Consider the following 21,639-nt stretch of genomic DNA (forward strand, 5'->3'; position numbering starts at 1 on the left):
TGTATCCTTGGGATCTCAATCAAGCTGTGCAGCAAAGAATTAAAAGACATTAACTGACAACTGACGCAGTGCTAATGACAACCAGCTCCACAGTTCCTAGAAAGAAAGGAGTTACAGTACGTTTTACAAATTGCAAAAAAGAGTTTAAATATATGTTTTCTAAATTTGTAATTTGGGAATGAAACACTGTAATATGTTATGTGTTAATAAGAAGGAGACGGACAGGTGCACACATAACAGGCATGCAGTCAATCTTAACGCTTTACCCTTAACAAGGTTATTGATATTACTGAATAAACAAAAGCTACAGCATACTCAGATTTTTACACAAGTCCTAAAAGTGGAAACAGAATCCAATTAAATGACATGATGCTATTAGACTTTGCCATTAAAAAAAAAAAGAGTAGTGCAATTAGATTAACCACAAATGGATTCTTTAATTCTTAGAAATGAAGAAGCATATAACAGATGGATATAACCTTGACGTGTATTACTTTAAATGGCCAAGACTTCTGTTCAGGTAGGTGGTGACTTTAGGGGGTCAATCACTAGTTTTAAGTGATATTTAAAACAACCGGAAGTTTAGTTTTTGAATAACATTCTTTATTAGAGTGACAGAAGAATTATCCAGGGTATGATCATCAGCATACACATAGGTCATTAGCTAATCGGCATGCAGTGCCTTTGGTTTGTCAGGCAGAGCCAACCAACCTCATAATGTCTGGTTTGTTTGATTGATTTACAGTAACGAGTTCAATTTCAGTTACTGCTAAATACGAGATATCAGAGGAAAGTTCAGATACTTTTGCACCTTACAAACATATGTTTTTAAAAAATATATTTCTTTCTTTTTCCTCAATAAATCAGCAACCAAGTCCAATATTTTCATGTCATTTGTTTAAATTAATTGTCTAAGGTGAGTGAAACACCTGAATTCTGTGATTTGGATGGTTAAGTGGACACGTTTGGCAATAAAGTGCTAAACATACACCAACCTTTCTTGTAACTGTACTGGGCGAGGGACAATAACAGCAGCTGTCTGGTTTTCTTGCATTAGAGGTCAGATCAGGAAAAAAGAACCCACACAAGACTCTTTTACACACCATTTTTAAAAAAGGTGGATGAAGCTACTGTAATATCACTCATAGGTTAGTGAAGTCCTGTTTTAAAGCCTCAAGTTGTGCATTTCCACCATGCTAGTTCTTTTGAAACCAGATGTCAGAAGCTCAGGGTGTATCTGAAACCACCCAACAACCTGCGTAACAGCTTGTCTTTAACAAGCCATTAAACAATAAGCATACCTGGGTTTATTATCCAGCAGAGACCATATTGCATGAATTTTCCAGTTGTATAAACGAACATCATTTTGAATATAACAATGGGTTTTTAATACTTGGGTAGAAGTACTTTAGAGTTAATGACTGCCTTTACTGCAGGCAGTAAAGGCTTCAGTTGCTGCTTATCTGTGGGTCTCTCTGCATCCAGTTTCGTATTTAATAACTGAAAAGCATGCTCCATCAGACCGAGATCAGGTCACCGACTTAGCTTTCAGGATTCTAGCAGGACTGACATCATCAGTAAACACTTGCAACCTGTTTCCATTGGCAGCCATACTGTACGTGATCATACCACAGCAGTGCCTCCACCTCCTGAACAGTTAATCCAATACCTCTGCAAGCTGAAAGTCTGCACTGTTTGTTCAGTAGCAAAACTACAAAAACTGTCTTTATCCAACCAATTAATGACCGACTGAATGACTGTAGAACATTGTCTTTGTTTGTATTCATACAATCAGTAGAAATACACCAAAGTCTGTAATGTATGCAAGTCTACAAACTTGGCAGCTATCTGGAAATGCTTCCAGGCAATTAGATGTGTTGTTTTGGGGGTGTTTGAGTTATTTTGAAGCATTATGTAAAATAATTGCACCTATAGAATAAGAACTTAAATATTCTTCCAACTTTTCCTCCAAATGAGTTTTGTTTTACCCCCCCCCCCCCCATATCATCATATGGATGTGGAATTCTCCCATACATTTTAATTCAGGACGCTCTCAGCCTCCTTATGCTATGTTGTACCCGGTTATGCTAATCCAGCTGATGTTAATTATACATTTACTCAGTGGCTTCCATGCATGAAATTCAATTAATTTGCAGTTGTTCATGCTATATGTAAATTACCTTCAAATGTGCTTTAAAATATTCTATTTTTTTTTAACTATTACACACCATTTATCAGGTTTCAAGTTAGATATGTGGAGTGCAACTGTGTGGTAGAACACACTTCCCCTCAGCAATTTACTAAAAAAAGGAAAAGAAAAGAAAACTTCCTGTTTTACTACAGAGAGCAGTTTGTTTACAGATCCTCTGAATCCATTTTCTTCAAATGTACAACCATTAGTCTGACCCTGCTAGTCAGACAAATGGTTGCATCTCATTTGTGATAAATTATTTTTTATTTCACAGACGATTCTTGGCATATTGGTTTATTGAAGGAGGAGCGTTGCCAGTCTACAAGGAAAAGCAGTCGGACTTTGTGCTTTAGCCAACGAGGGCTCCTTGTTCATCTGCAACCTGGCTCCTCCAGCCTATCCCAGTGGCGAGAGGCGAGGTATGCCCTGGAAAGGGGACCAGCCTATGGCAGGGCGTGATGGAGAAAATATTAGTAGTATGTAATCATATTTCTCAGTGTCAGCTGAGAGGACTTAATAAGCTGATTTTGATTATGAACTTTAACTAATGTGATGTTAGCATGACACTGGTCATCGTGTGCTTGTCAGGAGTTAAACTTGTCCTTAGCGCTGTGATGTACTTCCCCTGCTGTGCTCCACCTTCATTAGTCTTTATGATCCACAGCACAGGCCCTTCTCCATCTTCTTCTAATCCGTCCACCCAGATCTCAAGTTGCAGTGCTGTGAAAAAGTATTTGTCTCCTTCCTGATTTCTTTCTCTCTTTTGGCATATTTGTCACACTTACACGTTTCAGATCAAATGGATTTTAATAATACTGTTAATAAAGTAGCCACATCAGAGGGGTTTAGAGTGTCTTTGTCTAACGTTCAAATTTGTTTGATGATCTTAAACATTTAAGGGTGACAAATATACTAAAAAACGAATAAAGGAGGAGGAAGCAAATGTCTTTACACAGCACTGTACAGACTTCTCAAGTCGTCACCAGATCTTCTGTTTTGATTCTGATTTCATTCAAATATTGGCTTCTTTAGTCATGCATATGCACTCACATCATATTAGTTTTTTGCAGTTTATAGTGATAAAGCTTTGAGTTTATTCTAATGATCACTAACCACTGTTTTCAGTTGGTAAAAGCCACGGTGCACAATGCTATGTGGTAGCTCCATTAATAGTTATCTTAGATTTCATCACTGGTACACTATTCAAAATTAAATATACAATCAATGGCATTTGTATGCAAACTACCAACTACTTTCATCTTAAATATTCATTTCATGGACACAAAGGTGGTTTTTTAAAAGTGAATTCTTTTTTTCAGGCTCAGGGACTGTTGTTGAAGGCTGTCTTTGTTTTCAGGAAGCTGATGAAAGTCTTACATTCACTTAACTCGAAACAACGCAGCGATGCTTTGCTAGCTCCGCCGTCAAACACAAGAATTACTTAAAATGAGTGTGTAAAGAAAAAACCCATCGGCTGAGGAAAAAGTCAAAGCACTGACGCTAGCGTAACCACTTCTCCTTTCTAAAAATAAACCTCTTTCAAATAAATGTCCGCAGTGCAGATAATTGCTGTCAGTGCAAAGCAATTCTTCTCCGGTAAAGGTCACTCGATTCATATCAGCATGAGAGTCCATCGCTCATCAGGCAAGGCAAGGCAAGTTTATTTGTATAGCACAATTCAACAACAAGGTGATTCAAAGTGCTTTACAGAGACATTAGAAACAAGAACAAATAAAAAGCATGATTTAAAATTGAATAAAACAAGCAAATAAACTAACTAACTAATTAACAAACAAACAAACAAACAAACAAACAAACAAACAACAGTATATAAAATCAAAACAGATAAAATCAGAACAATAGATAAGATCAGTAGTTAAATGTAAGTTTTGAAATTTAAGCTTAAAGTGTGGATTTGGTGCTTTATTCAAATGCAGCTGAGAACAGGTGAGTCTTCAACCTGGATTTAAATAAACTGAGTGTTTCAGCTGATCTGAGGCTTTCTGGGAGTTTGTTCCAGATATAAGGAGCATAAAAGCTGAATGCAGCTTCTCCGTGTCTGGTTCTGACTCTGGGAACTGATAAAAAGGGAGGGAGTATCACTGTCCCACCTTACCTGGCATGGGCCACACTGTGTTGGCATTCAGATCAAACACACTGGTTTCATCAATTAATGGGCCACGAATACCAGTGTAGGACCTCACCCCAGGAGGATGTTCGGTCCAAACATCTTATTACCAGTGAACAGGGTTAAAGAATCCAATAAATATATTTCCTGAACTACACACAGAGAGTTTCCCTCCAACTTTTTCCACCAAACCTTTCTTCTTACCTGTAGGGTTTCAGCATTTGATGTTGCGGACATCTGCTTAGCGGTTTCAAATACCTCGTGGGCATTCACCACTGTGCTTTCAAGTTGTGCCTACTTTGTATGAGGAGCGATGTACAAGGAACAAGTGTGGGACGAGGGGGATGAGGAAACCGTGAGCGGCGCTGGCATTGCGTGACATATGCCACTGAAATCCTCAGCTTGATATCCTGTACTCTGACACCCTGGGGAGCACAGTGTAAAGCAGTTATTCTAACACTTGATGTTCATTCAGGCTAAAAGTGGATGCAATTCTCCGAGCTTACCAAAACACAGTGGGGAAAAAAACATACAAAAAAAAAAAGATTTGCTACCTGCCAAACTAATAAGCCTCAGAGAAACAAATCTCTTTAGTTCTAGCTTTAATATTCCATAGTTTCCTGGTTTCTAAGATGTCATTCCAAGTGCCTCCAGGCAAGTATTTCTGGAGCTGCGCTGCAGAACTGGCACCTTGGATATAGAGTACAATTTAGGGGCTTTTATGCATACATAAATTAATGAGGACCGTGGAGCTTCTATTGAGAAAGAAACCTGCGTGAGCATGTCCCCCGGTGCTGTGGCCGAGCTGTCAATGCAAATCACCCCTGGTGCTGGACTGCAGACTGAAAAAGAATTACAGCGTGAGGTGTACTTGCTGTTAGGCTCAATAGGAGGAGCTGTTGACTTAACGCTACAAGTCAAAGAGCCATCTGAGTTTTTTTTCCAGTGATATATCCAGATAAACTGTAGCTTATCTGGCGACAGACAAAACAGCAGTGCGCCAGGCTGCGAGATGCCGGTCAGAGAGTTTAAACTCCTCATCCAGGTCCATAACGCAGACGAGCTTAGAAGCGAAGCCCCTCTGTGCTCTTCTAATCCACTTCCTGAGGTAATCGTTTATCTTATTTTGGACCACAAATGTTGCACACACAGACAGCATCATCTTACCTGCTCGCTTAAGGGAGGCCATAATCATAATTAAGTAGATGAAGATGCCTTCAGGACGCAACATGAGAGGAAAAGGTAATTAAGGGTGTCTAAAGCATCATCATGTCACCCACAAGAACCTGGTTATCTCCTCGCGTCCAATTATACCCATCTTACACTTATAAATGGATTTACAAAATCATTTGAAGAAATCCCCCCAGTATGACACCTGTGCCCTAAAATTTTAAATTCACACTAAGAATTTGTTCAAGCTCAACGTGAGCAGATGCCCAAGGACATCTCCAAATCTCTCTCTCAGAGGCTTTACAAGGTGGGAGCTGTCCTCCGGCATCGTCATTGTTGGTGAGTTAGATCACACCCTTTTCCCCTGCATACACCTTGAATCGAATTAATGAGGAGTCCCTCGCCGTGCCACAGCGATGAGACGACAACAATGGATGGAGAGCGGCATTCACCAGGGACTGCCGGTGGATTTAATTAGTCTGTTTACCTCCTCGTGTGATGCCTAAGGACCTGATGCACAGTCACAAGAACGTCAGTGCGTGCACGCTCGTGCACAAACAGCTGTAAAAGAGATAAATTGCAAGCGCCTCCAGTCTATCAGTGCGTAGGAATGGCAACTCAGTTGGGAGAAAACTGCAGACAGAAAACAGCTTCTGAAAAGAGAATTCGCCGTATTAGTGTTTTGTTTATGTCAGAGAGCGAGCCTAGTGAGTGAGAGCGAAGAGGCTGGTGTGAGGTGTGCTGGAGTTTGCCATCAGGGATGTTTCTGCTGAAATCAAGCCTTGCAGCGTGGAGAGGAAGTGTAGCGATGCACAACTCTGCGCAGGCAACGTCTCTCACAATCCCAAAGTGCACCATCACACAGACGGGAGGCTAAAAAGTACAGATTCACAGTTCCACATCTATCAGTAACATCATTATCATAACAAATAACTCTAGCATGCTTTTATGAGAAGAGAGAAGGCTGGATTTCCCTGCACATAAAAACATAACGTCCTGCATTACAGCACCAGCATTTCCTCTCCTTCCTAATCACGCTTGACAGAGGCCTACAGGCTAAGTGGGTTGGATATTACATACTATATTTAACGTGCAAACAGTTCCACTCCCATGACAGACAGTTTACTCTCCATCCATGAAACTGCCGCTCTTAATAACGGACACATGCGTACAGGAAGGAAAGTCTTGTAAGAGCTTGTAGGCAAAAACATTTCTCATTATTAATTCAGCTACAAGACGAAGTAGTATGCTAAGTGCATGAGTGCTAATTTTTCAAATGCAGTGAAAGCAGGAGATGGAGGAGGCCAATGAGAGCAAATCATGCGTAATAATAAACCTTTGTTTCCCAGAGCAACTGAGGAAGAGAGCATGCCGCCAAAAAGCCCAGTGGAGGCGTATTAAGAATGCTTGACTGGGCTTCTGGGAGGAACCACCAAGTCCTGGCGGCGAGAACTCTCTATCTAGCGAAGGTGGAGAAGAAAACTCCCCTCTGTAGAAAGAGTGTTGTATAACCACTTAATATATGGATCCAGGCAAGCGGAACACAAACACAAACATTTCATGTATGCCAGAATGCTCACAAACTAACTGCCTCACCAATTAAACATCATTAACATGATCCCCTAGGTGTGCTTCCTAGTTAAGTGCGATGTGGCTGCACTGTGCCTTTAGTCAGGCTGACAGCCAGGCTTAATTGGCTTCTGAAAGACACAAACGTCCTTCTCTAAGGTTCTAAAACCAGCTTCGAGTACAGCTTCTGTAAGAACAGGAAGACTAAAGAAATACAGCCCTTCAAGCAAGAGTGAGCACAAACTGAAGTGGACCACCTGTCTTGTTCTGTGCAGGTCTACGTATGTGTCTCCCAGGACTGATAGTAAGGGATGACAGGCATAAAGATATCTGAACAACTGCACCTGAATATCATATATCCACCCCCCATACAACCATCTCTGAAAATCACACATGTATATATAAAAAATAAAAATAAAAAAAATAAAAAAAAGGATTTTTAGCCAAGATTGCTACTTTTAACAGAAAAATCCCAAAAGGCCAAACCTGTGGGCTGTGCTCTGGAACATGAGTGGATTTTGTTAGAGGCCTAGAAACCTTTCTCTGGTGTCTGTCATGTGCTTACTTGTGTCTGCAGCAACATGAAGGACACAAAGCTGAGCTGTAGGCAAAGGAGCAGACAGTACCCTGTCTGGACAAAGTGATAAACACGCTTTTTGTTTCAAGTAAAAAATACTCCCTAAGGGTCATACCATGAAAAAATAAAAAAATAAAATCAATCGTTGCCTCCCACCTCACCCTCTCAGAATAAGCCCATTTTTTAAAAACATGAGCACATCACTCCAGTGCTGGCCTCTCTACATTAACTTCCTCTCCAGTTAAGTTTAAGAATTGATTGTTTTTAAGGCTTTTTAACAGTCTTATTTGTTTACATTCAGCTCCCAGTTCTCTCAGATCCACTGGTAAAAACTCAGAACACCTTTACTCTCTGACCCTTCCAGCCCACTAACCCCTCATTTGTTCTTATGTATATTCAGTTCAGTCCAGTTCAATCTTATTTATATAGAGCCAACTAACAGCCACCTCAAGGTACTTCATGTCGTAAGGTGAAGACCCTGAAAGCCTCCTAATTAATGCTTGTGTGTATTACATACTTTGTTAAGCACTTGGTCAGTGAACACTGTTTTAAATGTGCTTTATAAATAAATTTAGCTTGCTGTCAACTTTTTATTTGTAGCTTTAGCATTTTTAATGAAGCCATGCAAATTTTTTTACCTTTATTCTATGAAACTGCAAGTTTGGTGCTTTTTAATTCACTGTATTTTTCCAGGATTTCCGAGCTCTTATACCTTCATAAGTGTGTGCAATTTCCAGGACTGAAAGACACGCTTCAGCTCTGTTCAAATCTGCAACCAGCTCAATTTTACACCCACTCCAGCGTCACAATTTAAAGACAAAATCTTTTTTTTTGTGAGATGTTCCACACTGCACCATGACGTGGGCTATTAGGAAATGGATTTTTCCCTCCAATTTTCTGATAATACCCTGGAGAATAACATGAAAAGTGCTTTTTTTTGGAGCAAACTTTTAGAGGGCACATCATCACATTTTGACATTCATCTTCTAGCCGTGATTTCATCTGCTTTAAAATTACTTTCTATTAGTCCTGGTTTTTTAAATGAAGAAAAAAAACAGCTCTGTTTAAGGAGTGTCATGTGCCCACACTATTAACAGGTCCTGAAATGTTTTTTCAAAAACCTTCTAGTTTGAGAACAGAACTTATTTTGCTGAATTAAAAACTTTATATGGGATGACCCTTCCCCAAGTATATGATATCCTCCTATTAGCAACCTGGAAATCTTCTGAAAGTTTTAAGACAGCTGAGGAAAAAATATTTGATTCAAATCCCTCAGGATAAACGGGGAGAAAGTATTAAACATGCAAAAAAAAAAAGGGGTACACTTTCACTATGGTAGGTGTGGCTCTTCCTCACAGTTGCCCAAATTTACATCAATTCTGTGTATCCACATTTTTCTGATATTTTCAACAGTGTCAAAACGTATCAGCACTAGAACCAGAAGCCGGATCACTCATCACCCGAGTTTGTGAGGCTCTTTTTGGACAAGCTGACACAGCGGGCTTGTGATCTAACCTTTCCATGTGGATTAAACACGGTAAGATTAAGATACACTCTCAATATAACATGTTCAGGAATCGTTTCATATCATACTTTGCATGTAGAAGTTCCTAATCTGCAACCTAAACTGATCCTGTCTTGAGATCTGTGAGTAAACAGTGAGAAATCAGAAAGGTTTAGGTATTTAAAAACACATTTTTATGCTTTTCTACATATCTGTAATGGCATAGAGAATTGGTAATTCCTTATTATACTCCTTGGCTCAAAATAATACTTGAAATATGTACAACCCTAACCCTGCTAACCTTCATTGACACATATAAAACATATATATAAAAAATAAACAGACTCATTTATGTATACTCAAACATCTTTTTTATAATCAAAAATATCATCCAAGCATTTACAGTGTATTACAACAAATGATTCTATGCAACTGTTAACCGCCTTTACAGAAAATGAAGAAATATATCTATTTTTTGATCTATGTTACAAACCAGGAACAGCAAAAAAGAGAAGAGAGGGAGGCCAAAGGGTTTGGAGGATTGAAGTGTTCAGGCGTACCCTGATTACCTCCCAGTGTAGCCCTGTAGACCGGGCCCACACTGACACCACACAGAGCCAACTGTAGGCTTTGAAATCACAATGCCCTGCCCCTGTGGGCAAAAAACTACAGAATAATCCAGTGACTGTAGGAATTGGTGCTGTTCTGCGACTCGCGGGGAGTCATCGCGTCTAAAAATATTTAGCCGACATCGAGAAACTGAGTTCAAGCTCATGAAGACTGCATCACCAGGGCTTGGTGTCAACACTACTGTAGCCATAGAAATGCAGCATTTGCACGTCTCTGCCACCCACACAGAGTCCCTGAAATGCTGTTAACTTTCCTCTCTGATCTGTGCTCAGTCTGCTGTGTCCTCGTACAGTCCGGTCTTTGATAGCTGTGGACTTTACATGGTTTCTTTCACATGTCTACAGTATCTCAGTGTTGCCTTGTCCGCCTGTTTTCTCCTCCACAAGTGCCACCGGCCGTCTCTACGTGCTCTTGATGCCCTGAAAGCCGCAGAAGTTCCAGCGTTTCTCTAGACTGGCTCCGACACCAGTTAGCTCCTGTCTGAAGGTGCAGGGCAGCCGAGAGAGAAGAGACTCCACCTCAGTGGGGTTGATCTGCAAACACAGGTACAGATTATAAGCCCACATTGTCTAAGACATATCCATCTGCACCTGTGCACCACACAATCACATTAATTAAAAAAAAAAAAGAAGGTATTCCTGAAACAGATCTTGCACAAATCACACTTGAAAGTAGTGAAACCTCTGGAGAACCAGCATCAGACCACAGGTCACATCCATCTGCTGTCCCACTAACCTCTTGTGACTTCACTCGGCTCTCAGAATTCTGTTTTGACTTTCCTCACATGAGATAAAACACTTACACAGTTATTAGAAGCCAGATGTTGTAGTTAAGCAGTGGAACTATTAATTATATCATGTCTTGATGGACAGCTTATCACTAAAATTAAAACCCCTTGATTTATTTTTTGATTTAAAATCATTTAAAAAATGTTTTAATTTAAAACTGTCAAAGTCTGCTCATGGCACTGAAGTAAGCAACTGTGTTTGAATCAGCTGGGACACGTGACTATGATCGGTTCATTGCTCTTGTTAGCAGACCTGAGGAAGGTCATTCAGGCCTTTATCTCCTCCAGACTTAATTATAGTGATGTGCTTTTTTTCAGGTTTTACAGGAAAAACATTAAGAAACTACAGCTAGTCCAGAGTCGTGCTGGTGGAGATAATCTATCACATTAGCCGCGTCTTTACCGTCCTTCACTGACAGAGTTTAAGATTTTTGCTACCTTTGAAAACTTTGCGGGAGTGGGAACCTTTGTGCAACTCAAACGCAGCTTTGCCGTCTCCTGTCACTGCCGTACAGACTCATTAGCTGAAGAACTCAATGCTTGACTTATTAACCAACAAAAAGGGTTTTTTAAACCCCTTCTAACTACCAAACCTTTTGCAATACTTTAGTAGTTTTAATTGCAATCATTCTAACTTACTATTTTACAGATTTGTACCAAATTGCAAGCTGGTAAGTTGACGGGCGTCCATATGCCGTAAGAACATCTTTAATCAATCCTGGTACTGATTCTGCAAGCTTCCAAAATGTACTCAAGGCTCTCCTGGTATTTTAGTTATAATGTGGGAGACGCTGGCCACAGAATCTTTCTTAATCACCTGGGCTTAAATCTGGTGGTTGCACAGCGTAGCATGTGATTCATATCCCTTTCCTACTCAAACTATTCAGTGACTCATGGTATCCTGCGGATGGAGACATTGTCATCCTAGAAATGTTTCGACCCTAATGGAAAAGTTTCATTATAGGATGAAGGATAAGTCATTCAGAGCAGCTATTTTCATCTGTTACGATGGGCAGCGCGTCAAATTACGCATGCTAGAATAATAAAATCTCGACCTTCCCGTGAGTGTGAGACAGACTGCATTGCTCCCCATTTATAGGGACCGTCTTTCTTTACATGTGCGCGGCCTTTGGACTCTGTCTTCTAATGTAGAAGAAACTGAACAGCTGTGTGCTCATATTGCTTAATCTCACAGAAGTGCGCTGAAGAAGTTTCTAATGTTCTAGGCTTTTTGTCAGGAGAGCCGCGAGAAGTCCCAGATGCAGTGTCGGTACTCATTACGACATATTATGCAAGATAATGTGATCAATTTTCATGCGTGATGGCCATCTTTGTTCCAGACATCAACCAACACCCAATTTCATCTGGATCTGGTGATTATCGGGCTGATTTTGTGTAGTCTGCAGACTGCAAAAGGGGGCGAGTTAACCCCAAACCATGCTTTCTACGGCTTAACAGAATCTCTGGATCCCCTTAATGTAGCGCTCAAACCTTCAGGCTTGTCAGTCGTCTTTGAGCTAATTTTCAGTTATATTTGCACGACGCACATCAAACTCGGCACAGATGAAAAATATACTTAGCCCCTAATTATAACTTTGCAAACATTTTAGTCATACCCATTAGTGAGAAAGTGTACTCATGCTTTTCAATTCACTTTGTTTTCAGTGGAAACATCTTTTAAGGCAGGAAACCACTTTGGGAGAAAAATGCTCACCAGCCCTTGTTGGGTCACCCAGTGAGTTGTTCATAACATTCAGGCTTTATTCTCTTACACCTCCTCTACACGTTCAGTCACATGGGTGGGCTGAGGATCAGTCAGCCTAAATCCTGAGGTGACGCTGCCAAGATTCACTGTCCAAGCTGCTGTAAACATCCCACAGTGACTTGAATTAATAAGTAGATTGTTTAAGAGCTGCACTCATGTCAGGACGCATTAAGAGCCATCGTGGAGATAGGACTAGAGTGTCATTACACACAATGAAGCCGTGCGTGATTGTGTGTGTGGAGCGACCAGATAAGGAGAGAGGATTGGACTCGTTGTTGGTGAGTCCAGCCAGTGATATTGACAAAACTCTGTGGGCTGCTTAATGTGTGTAGCGAAGAGTCTGTGTGGGAACAACAGATGTACAGGCAAACTCAGACGCACACAGACAGACAAGCGTGGGCGTCCGCTCACATTAAAACACACTCAAGACAAAAAAATCCCCAAAAGGCATCAGAGAAGTCCGTCACACTCTTTGCATGTGTGGGAATGAGTCAGGCTGGTGATGAGCATATTTAAAGAGTTGCTACAGAGAACACGCATTTCTCGGGGCAGCCACGTCGATGCGCTTGAGACATCCGCATTTTTGCCAATTAATTCTACTAAATGATAAGTTGTCAGAAAAGGGTTTAATGTTTGCTCAGCGCTGGGAATATAAAGGGATAGGCTGCCATTTTTTCCCCCTGAAGGTCTTCTTGTTGGGGCGGAGAGGAGAAGTGGCCATTAATCTTAGTGTTGCTTTTTTGGAGGTGACACTGAAAGTTGGCATCTTGAAAGCCTCATATAAGTGGCAGTGAAGAGCGATAATGTGTCTAAAACGCCTCGTCGGAAAGATGGGGATGGAATAGCCTCAGCGGACAGAGTGGAAGCTGAGGATGTGTGAGGATTGGGCGGTGTCTGGCTTCAAGTGACATGAAGAAGGATCTACTTTTAATACGTTCCCGCATCAGGAAAAGTCAGATATGAGAAGACATGTTTGAAGTCCACATACAGAAAAGTGAAATTGTCAAAGTTAAACTTGCTTGAAAACCATTTTCACCACATTATTAGGTACACTCCTTCAACTGCTTTTTAAGGCAAATATTAAATCAGCCAATTGCACGGCAGCAACTTAAAGCATATCCAGTCATTTTTCTGATCTCACAAAGCTCAAACAAACTAAGCTCAACGAACTCATGCATTGGTGTCCTGAACATGTCAATGAGTTCATTGTACTCAAGTGGCCTTCACAGTCCCCAGTCTGACGTTTACTATGACTGGTTATGTATTTGTCTCAGTAAAAGTGGAGTGTCTCTTTTCCAAGAGACCTTTCCAAAACCCACAGTTAGCTCACAACATTTTTCTATATTTAACAAAACATTATAATAATAATAAATACCAAGCTGTACGCATTTAGAAGGCAAAGAAGAATGAGCAGTGTGGAAGTTAGTTGTTAGATGTGTTGGTGTGCACATGTTGGCACTGCTGGAAAACACCACCAAACCTTTAAATGACCCAGCGTATATAGGAAGCCACTCACATGACCCAGGTGTCTTACGACATCAAAATGTACACATTTGAACTTACAGGGAAGCGTTTACATGGCTAATGAAAAAAAACATATGTTAAAACAGCAAGCTCTCGGTTTATCCCAGTTCAAGTCAAAGACAAAAGAAATGTTGCTAAATACCAAAGGGGGCTAAAACACAGCGCTGTGTAAATCTGTTTGGACAGACACATGTTATCCTTCCTCTCACCTATCTCTTGGGGAGAAAACAAATATTTGTATTGTCAAAGGGCTCTAAAAGCAATACAGCTTGTGTTGATGGCACAGCAGGGCCTTGGCATACAAGCCCATACATCAGTCCTATACAGGAAAGAGACACGCTGCCAGTACAGGTGCATACAATCCACAGTAGAAGAAGTTTTGATTCGTGCGAGTCTGTTACCTTGGTGTCCAAACGCTGCAGGTATGAACAGATGTACTCGATGCTGGCTCCAAACGGGTGGACGTGCAGGAACGTTGAAATGATCCCTGAGGTAGAACAAACAAATCGTGGGAAGATGTTAACACAGAGCCATGTCACAAACCTCCTGTCACCCATAAAACGTCGATGAACTACACCAGTATGTTCACAACGCCGCTTTATCTGACTCTTTCTCCTGTCCTCTGACTGAGCTTCGAGTGGCGTCTCCCAGAGTCCCACTACTGTTAAGAGCCTCTTGTACATTGTGGCTCCAGATTAGAGAGAGTGTTTAATGGTGGCTTTGATGCCGTTGTCTCATCAAAGCCCAACTCTCCCCTAGCTCAAACATACCATCTGCTATCAGCTCACAGACAGGGCCAGGAGAGAGGTAATCCTCCACCTCTGTTTACAAATCACCTATGCAGCATTGAGGTACCCTGATTTGAAAAAAAGAAGCAAAAACAAGTAAAAAACAAACAACAATAACAAAACAAAGTGAAAGCAACAATGATTTCTGCTGGGTCAAACACCGAAGCAAAAATATGATAAGCATTAGAGTCTTTTTAGAGGAAAACAGTATGCCAAGACTTCATTTTTGTCACCTGCAGGAGGTCAATCGATACTTGAACACAAACAGCGTGCTCGTCTGGAGCTGCTCCACTGACAATGATTAAGAGACCGACTGAGAATCTAATGGTGCATTTAGATAGCACACCGAGTTAAAATTCACGATGATTTATTTGCAACAATTCGCCCACTACAATCGTTTTGCTGTCCATGCTTATTCACCTTAAAAATCAGCCAATAAACACCTTCTCCAACTGACAGCAGACGTTTGCTGGAGCAATATGCACCCACTCTCTGCGTCTGTGTGTAGATTACCAGAATGTGCTAGAGTCAGAGCTCATGATCATTACATTGATGAGACCATAAAAGATGACAAATGGTGATTTTCACTTCCAGAAAGGAACAGACACTGCTGCCATTCCTCTTATTTTACACCACATTTCTTTCTAAGAATTGTATAACTATTACGTCTGAAAGCTGACACAACTTTCAAGCACCTGAAGAAACAAGCCAATAAATATAAACAACACTTGAACTTGATTAAAAGTTTCTGTAAAATGTTCCATGAGGCAAATCCAAAAACAGGTGATCGCTCTATAGAAAGGAAGCTTTGAAGCTACAGTCACACTAATGAAAACAGTGGTTGGAGACCGAGACACAAACTTGCAATATTGTTGCCAAACTCATAGATTAAAAAATGGAATTCAGAGATTCCTTCACAAAGAGTTAAAAAGTATCTGCAGGGTGGTGATTTACCTGCACAGTGACAGCCACTGTGGAACCTGGTCTTTCAATAAGATTATAACCAGAATGCAACCAGAGTTAAATCTCATAGTTGATCATTATTTGCCAACCTCAGCCAATCTGTCTGAGTGCGACTGCAGTCAGTCTAAGGAAGAGTGCAACTGTTTGGAGACATGTTGCCTCCCACCAGGCAACCTGTGCTATCGCATTTCAATCTTAAGCAGTCGAAAGCAGCTGGTCACGGCAACTATTTGCAAAAATGAAAAACAACGCAACCCTTGATTTTTACTTGTTGCAAGGAAGTCGTCATCCTTTTTTTCCCCCCCATAAGCCATAAATGCAGCGGTTGGTGCAGCATCCAGACTTCCCATGTTTGGTGTTTCTGAATCTTTATCCAAATCTTCCTACTTTCTGCCTTCAAGGCACTCTGACACTTTGTGTGCAGCTGCAGGGCCATGAATGCTGAGGGCAGCTCGAGTAAGGTGTGTGTTATAATAATAAACTCTGCATATAAGAAACACACATTTCTGGAGAAAGGGGCATTTGAATGTAACCAGGAGCCAGCGATCAAATGTAGCTGTAAGCTTGTGTCCTGGTAAAGGGCACAGTGAAAAGACAATTTACTTAGCATGTTTTGGTGAGAAACCAGAGCTCCCGGAGGAAGCGTGAGGAGAGGATGCAAACTCCACACAGAAGGGCCCGGGCCTGCCACTGAGCAGTTCATGGGTTAAGAAATGTCTCAGTGAGAGTGCTGGGAAAAAGCCAGAGTGTCAGCGTACCAACTAGCAGAGCTTCCCTCTCGGAGTGGACAGGACTTGGTGGATTCCTCTCTGTGGGACCTTCTTTCTCCTGACTGCAGGACACCACCGTCGACGCTGTGGCTTCCTACACGTGCACAAAACACACACACGGTTAGCATGAATCAGTCTGCAGACAGCCACTGGCACTGTTTGACTGAGTTATCTGGCGTAATGTAAACAAATTCAAATTTAGGCTGATGCATGGGACACAATAAAAAGACAATCATGCACAAATAAGTGCGACGAGCACACCAGAAAGTTTCACCACCAACATGTCAATCCAGAGAGACAATGAAAACGGGGATAATGAATGAGGAAGGGGATAATGAGGCGAGGGAGGATATTCAGCCAGCAGCTATATTTCTAATAGAGGGAAGCGTGTCTCGCACATACACAATGACAGGACAGAGGAGACGAGTTTGAAAAGAACAAATAGAGGGAGAGGGGAAGAGACTTGGAAGGCGAACGATCAAGCTGCTCGTTTCAGATCTCTGACAGGTGGCAGAGAAGAGGCAGCATAACAGAAGAGATTTTGTCTGTGTTTGTTGTTCTACATAGTACGGTGCGTACCATTTCCACTTCTAGTGTGGGATCTCTGGTGGCCTTTTTTTATCCATCCATAACACCCTGTGAGTGTGTCTTGGTGTGTGGGTGTGTAGACATACGCACATGTGCAAGCCGTTTTGACTTTATGACTCCTTTATTTCCTAGCCCACTTGTGTCTGTGTGATTTATTAAATGACACATGCAGTTGCAGTGAACTAGTTTGGCCCGTAATGATCTGTCATGTCATTGGAAGAGGAGAGAGGGGGAAATCGGGAGGAGGAGGAGAAGGAAAACAAGAAGAAGAAAGGGAGAATGAGGACAAAACTATGTGGAGGACTGAGCATTTTTCCCCACTTACGCTGCTTTGATTAGCGCTCTCCTCGCTTCCTCTGTCGTCTTGCTTCGACATCTCCAGCTGTAGCACATTAGAAACATATGAAGAATAACACACTGAGAAACAAGCCAGGCACCAATGTATGCAGACAGGCAGGAGGGAGGTCTTAAAGTTGTTTATTTTTAGAATAATGTCAAGATATGAGCTGATTGTGAAGAAACAAGAAACGCTAAGACAGTAAACTCCATATGGATGTAATTAACTCTTCCTGAGTCAAAACTGGCACAAACAAGTCAGCTATTAAATATGTAACAGTGTGCGTCCTGATTTTTCTGGAATATAAAACAGCTCTAATGATACGTTAGTCCATCAACAGCAAAGTAATCCACAGCAGACCTGCTAAATGATCAGCTTAAAAAACAAAAAAAACAGCCTGTCAGGTGTAAGGACGGGTTTTCACGGATGTACAGTCTGTGTATTTAATTTGGATTGGTGGACTTGCTGGTGTGTTTCGGATCACTGTCCTGCTATGTTAACAAGTTGAGTCGAAAATATAAAAATTAGGAGCTTCAGAAGCTGTCAGAGTGTCAAACAGACCCACTGTAGCTCACAGACAGCTTTATCTTGTGAAAAGCAGTTACTACAAATAAAGTCATTTATGTCTATAAGTTATTATGGACTGTTATGGATTCTACATACACATCAATTTCTTTACTGATTTATAATCAATATTCTGTCTGGAACAATTTACTGGCTCTGGACCCAAACACAGCAGAAAAACAGTGTTTAATAAAGGCTTGCATTTGACTCAGGTGTGCAAAGCTCCAACGCCACAAGTTAGACTGTCAGATAAACCCGCCAAGCTTACAAAGAATACAATTAAATGGAAAGGACTCAACTAGAATTGGTTTTAGATTGCTACCCTTACCTCTGGCTCTAAATTATGCTTTTTATCATAAGGAATAATTGTGGGTGATGCTGAGTTTACATTTACAGTGTGGGAGGCTTCCAGTGAAAATAAACTATTGAGTTGCATAATGGGAAGTGCTTTCCTTATATTAGGTACTGAAAGTCTGAATATCCTGGCTTTCTCATGTATATCGTCTCACAAGTGGTAACTTGCGATACTAAGTCAGCGAAATGCCCCTTTACTCACAAAGGAAAGCAGCCGATAAATCCCAACGGAAAACTCTTAGTGACGACAATAAAATACATACAAAGAAATGATAAAGATGTTTGTTGTGATCATAATAATAAGGTTAATGGCTTCAATGACCTGCACTTGCATCGGTGAAGTGATATGTGGCGACAGCTCGCTGACAGTAAGGACAGTGACTGAACCAGTGAAGAAGAACTGATGGCATGAGAGATGTCCTCGGCATGACAAATCATCCTACATTGCCTGCTAATCTTCGGAGAAAGCAACGCCCCAAAATTGATTTCTCTTTCTCCCTTTAATGAGACTGTCTTTCATGATTCATGTTTGCCCATATGCAAGAATTTAATTAGCATATTTCCCAGGGCTCACAGTTGTGGAGGGACACATTTCTAATCAAACCCATCACTCTTAACAAGCTATTGACAACCCTGTCATTCCAGCTGATCGGAAGAAGAAGAGATCCGTTAACAAATGACTAACTCAGCTCGGCGTCGCATGAAACCTGTTATCTCCGAGCTAACAGACAACACACGCAGAGGCTCCCACATAGTTTGAGAGCCTTTCGTTTGTATTATCATCCAATTTAATAGGCGATTTAACCCGAGGCTCATTTTAATGACAGCCATTTCTCTCATTATACCGAGCGAGAAGGAACATTAACAAACATGAGCACTTTAGCACTCGGCGCATGGGACAACACCTGAAACATTAGTAAACATGACACAGCAAGCAGAGAAAAATGACCCATGAAAACTGAAATTATTTATAAGATTGAGGATTGTGCGTCTGTCAGTGGAAGAGTGTAGTAATACAGCTTGACACGAATCAATATTAAATGGAAAAATGTGTCTCAGTGGAAGAAGCACATTTAACTAATGTGTTTTTTTGGGGTAGGCAGGGTTGCTCAATGGTGGCAAAAATCCTTTTATCGTGATCAACATTCAGATGACCATTTACCACAATTACTCAGTTCGGAAAAATACTTAAGGCTTTCTGAAGGTCTTTCAAAGGTTTCACTCATTTTCATTCCAGTCCTTGTACCCGACTGCTTTCAGAGGAATGCTTTTGTTTGTTTGCGGAACCACTTAACATTGACCTGTGAATCACTCAAGCATTACAAAGGCACCTAACTCAAGGGATGAGCCAGTGTTATGTCAACACAGACGACTGAGCAAAGAATCAATTTGAAATTGCATCTTTAGGCACTTTGTTACTAGCAGTCTTTTCCCAAAAACACCAATGTAGATTAATAAAGCAGCAGGTGTGGCCACGTGGCTCCTATCTGGCAGGTAATATCCCCCAATCTGGTGACCATACTCTGACATCGCTGTTAGTTACAGCCTCTCTGAGAGAAAAAAAACACTGCTTTGTGTGATGCCGGTGCAGATGCATGACACAAAGGACAAAATGTTCAGGACTGAGAGCGCGTGACTGGGTAAGGCTGGTGGTCGGCGTGACATAAAATCGCAGCTGCAGAAAAGGGAAGAAACCATTTGAGTTTGGTCAACTGTGCTCAATGTGTTTCTAGTTAAAAAAGTGAATTAATTTCTTTGGTATTTTTGTCATGCGGGTGTTGTGAGAACATACAGTTCAGATGGTTAGCCAGCCTGCCTCACAGAAGAGAAAAACCCTTAAAAACTGCATTATCTGGTGCAGACGAGGGCACGGTGAGATGGGAGTTGCTGCTGGCGCTGCCTTACTGTTAGACAAACAGGTTACAACCTAAAGGCTGAAGGTATTTATTTTGGCAGTAATCTTTTTGCTGGCATGGATGTTCTGCAGAGAGCTTTTAAAAACTCTGTTTACACCTAGGTATATTACTTGGATAACGATAAGGGCCTTGAAATACTCAGCATTGTTATAATGAGGCAGCAAGGGCAGGTTTTCATTTTATGATAGTAAGGATGTAGAGATAATGATTGAAGAGCCTGTGGAGACTGATTAAATGTACCCGACTGGGCAGGATGCTGTTGAGGGTGCGTGCGGAAAGTTGGCCTTATGGGAGTTATTTAAAAGAAAAACAAGCCTTGCTACGAGCGATCGCTGTTTTTGGTGAAATAACGCTACATTCTGGTTCAGTGTGCTGTCACCCACTCAAAGATGAGACTCTGGCTGACCAAGGGAGAGGTGCTTTAGAGGCACCACAGCCCAGTCTTCTGTGTAGTCCAGCTTAAACACTGAATAAGGTCTGAATTAAAAACTCTAGAAATGGGTACATGAAAATCTAAAGCCTCGTTTGATTTACATTTAGCTCATGTCATTTTCTCATAGGTCATCTTCTTGACCATGTGCAGAAACCATCTACTACAGATTGGTCTCTGTAAGCCTTGTTCTGATCACTTAAACTGTATACTATATGAATTCGCAGTGGAGTCCAAACTTTCCACGGCTTAAGGCGGCGCTTCAGGTGAGAAAACACTCAGACAAATCCCATTTTTCCCCCACTGGGTTGTGCATCGTGAGTTGGTTCCCCAGGGTGAGACTGTTAATGTGGACTTTTACTGTACTGTCCTGAGGCGTGCAGAATAATAACTGTTCGAACAAACAAACTCACTCTCCTATGAAACGCAGAATGGCAACGCTCACATGTTCCCAGTGAAAGCGTGCATGTCTGTCACCTACCTGCATTACGTGTGCGTTTTGCAGGTTCTGGAGACCTTCCTTCAGGTTCTGCACTTGATTCTTCAGCTGTTGTTTTTCCTCCAAACTCTTCTCCAGCTCGGCCTCCCGCTGTTTTAATTCTTCCCTCATTTTTAACAGTTGCTGTAAAAACAAAAAAGCGAGCACATTAAGCCACTAATGCCTTTGTGAGCTAACTAACCGTGACAATGCTAACCTCATAATCAACCTGCTCTGAAAGCAGAGGAACAATACGCCATTTGTTCATTAATATTTAGCATCTAATCCCCATACTGGTAATTGGAACTTCAGCTCAATACAAAAAAGCAATTAGATATGGATGTGAATTATATGATTAATAAACATTTTTACAGAAAGAAAAATTCTGCTCTCGTGCATGTGTCCAAGAGGAATCATTTTGCAGATCTTTCAGTCAAAAATGAATATGCATGAATATAGAAGAAAAACTCTTAATAGGGATGTTAATCGGAACGCTCATTTGGGTTTCATGCTTGCTTTGAGTACCAGATGAACCAGTTTTGAGAAAGCTTTGAAGGCTAACACCTAGATTTGTGTCCAATTTGTCTGACGTTTCTTCCTGAACAC

At 41.2% G+C, this 21,639-nt stretch overlaps 1 protein-coding gene across 11 annotated transcripts in view; it reads right to left on the reverse strand.

Annotated features, from left to right (window-relative positions):
* Positions 1–9,506: 9,506 nt before the first annotated feature.
* The window catches only part of enox2 (ecto-NOX disulfide-thiol exchanger 2), a 183,889-nt gene continuing 171,756 nt past the window's right edge, over positions 9,507–21,639 (reverse strand). For 10 of the 11 annotated variants that reach the window (XM_085429059.1, XM_085429058.1, XM_085429063.1 and 7 more), the window contains 5 exons: positions 21,037–21,177; positions 17,280–17,336; positions 16,355–16,460; positions 14,247–14,332; positions 9,507–10,302 (listed from right to left, as the gene is read on the reverse strand). In XM_085429059.1, the coding sequence (XP_085285185.1) occupies positions 10,171–10,302; positions 14,247–14,332; positions 16,355–16,460; positions 17,280–17,336; positions 21,037–21,177 (522 nt within the window). In that variant the 3' untranslated portion in view covers positions 9,507–10,170. Of the gene's footprint in view, positions 10,303–14,246; positions 14,333–14,615; positions 14,702–16,354; positions 16,461–17,279; positions 17,337–21,036; positions 21,178–21,639 lie in introns of all 11 variants that reach the window. The other variant, XR_014914642.1, reaches the window with a different exon arrangement.

The sequence above is a fragment of the Rhamphochromis longiceps genome, linkage group LG2 (assembly GCF_057381845.1).
Source record: "Rhamphochromis longiceps isolate RC_006_pf linkage group LG2, R_longiceps_female_GT1.1, whole genome shotgun sequence".
In the NCBI taxonomy this organism is placed as follows: Eukaryota; Metazoa; Chordata; class Actinopteri; order Cichliformes; family Cichlidae; genus Rhamphochromis; species Rhamphochromis longiceps.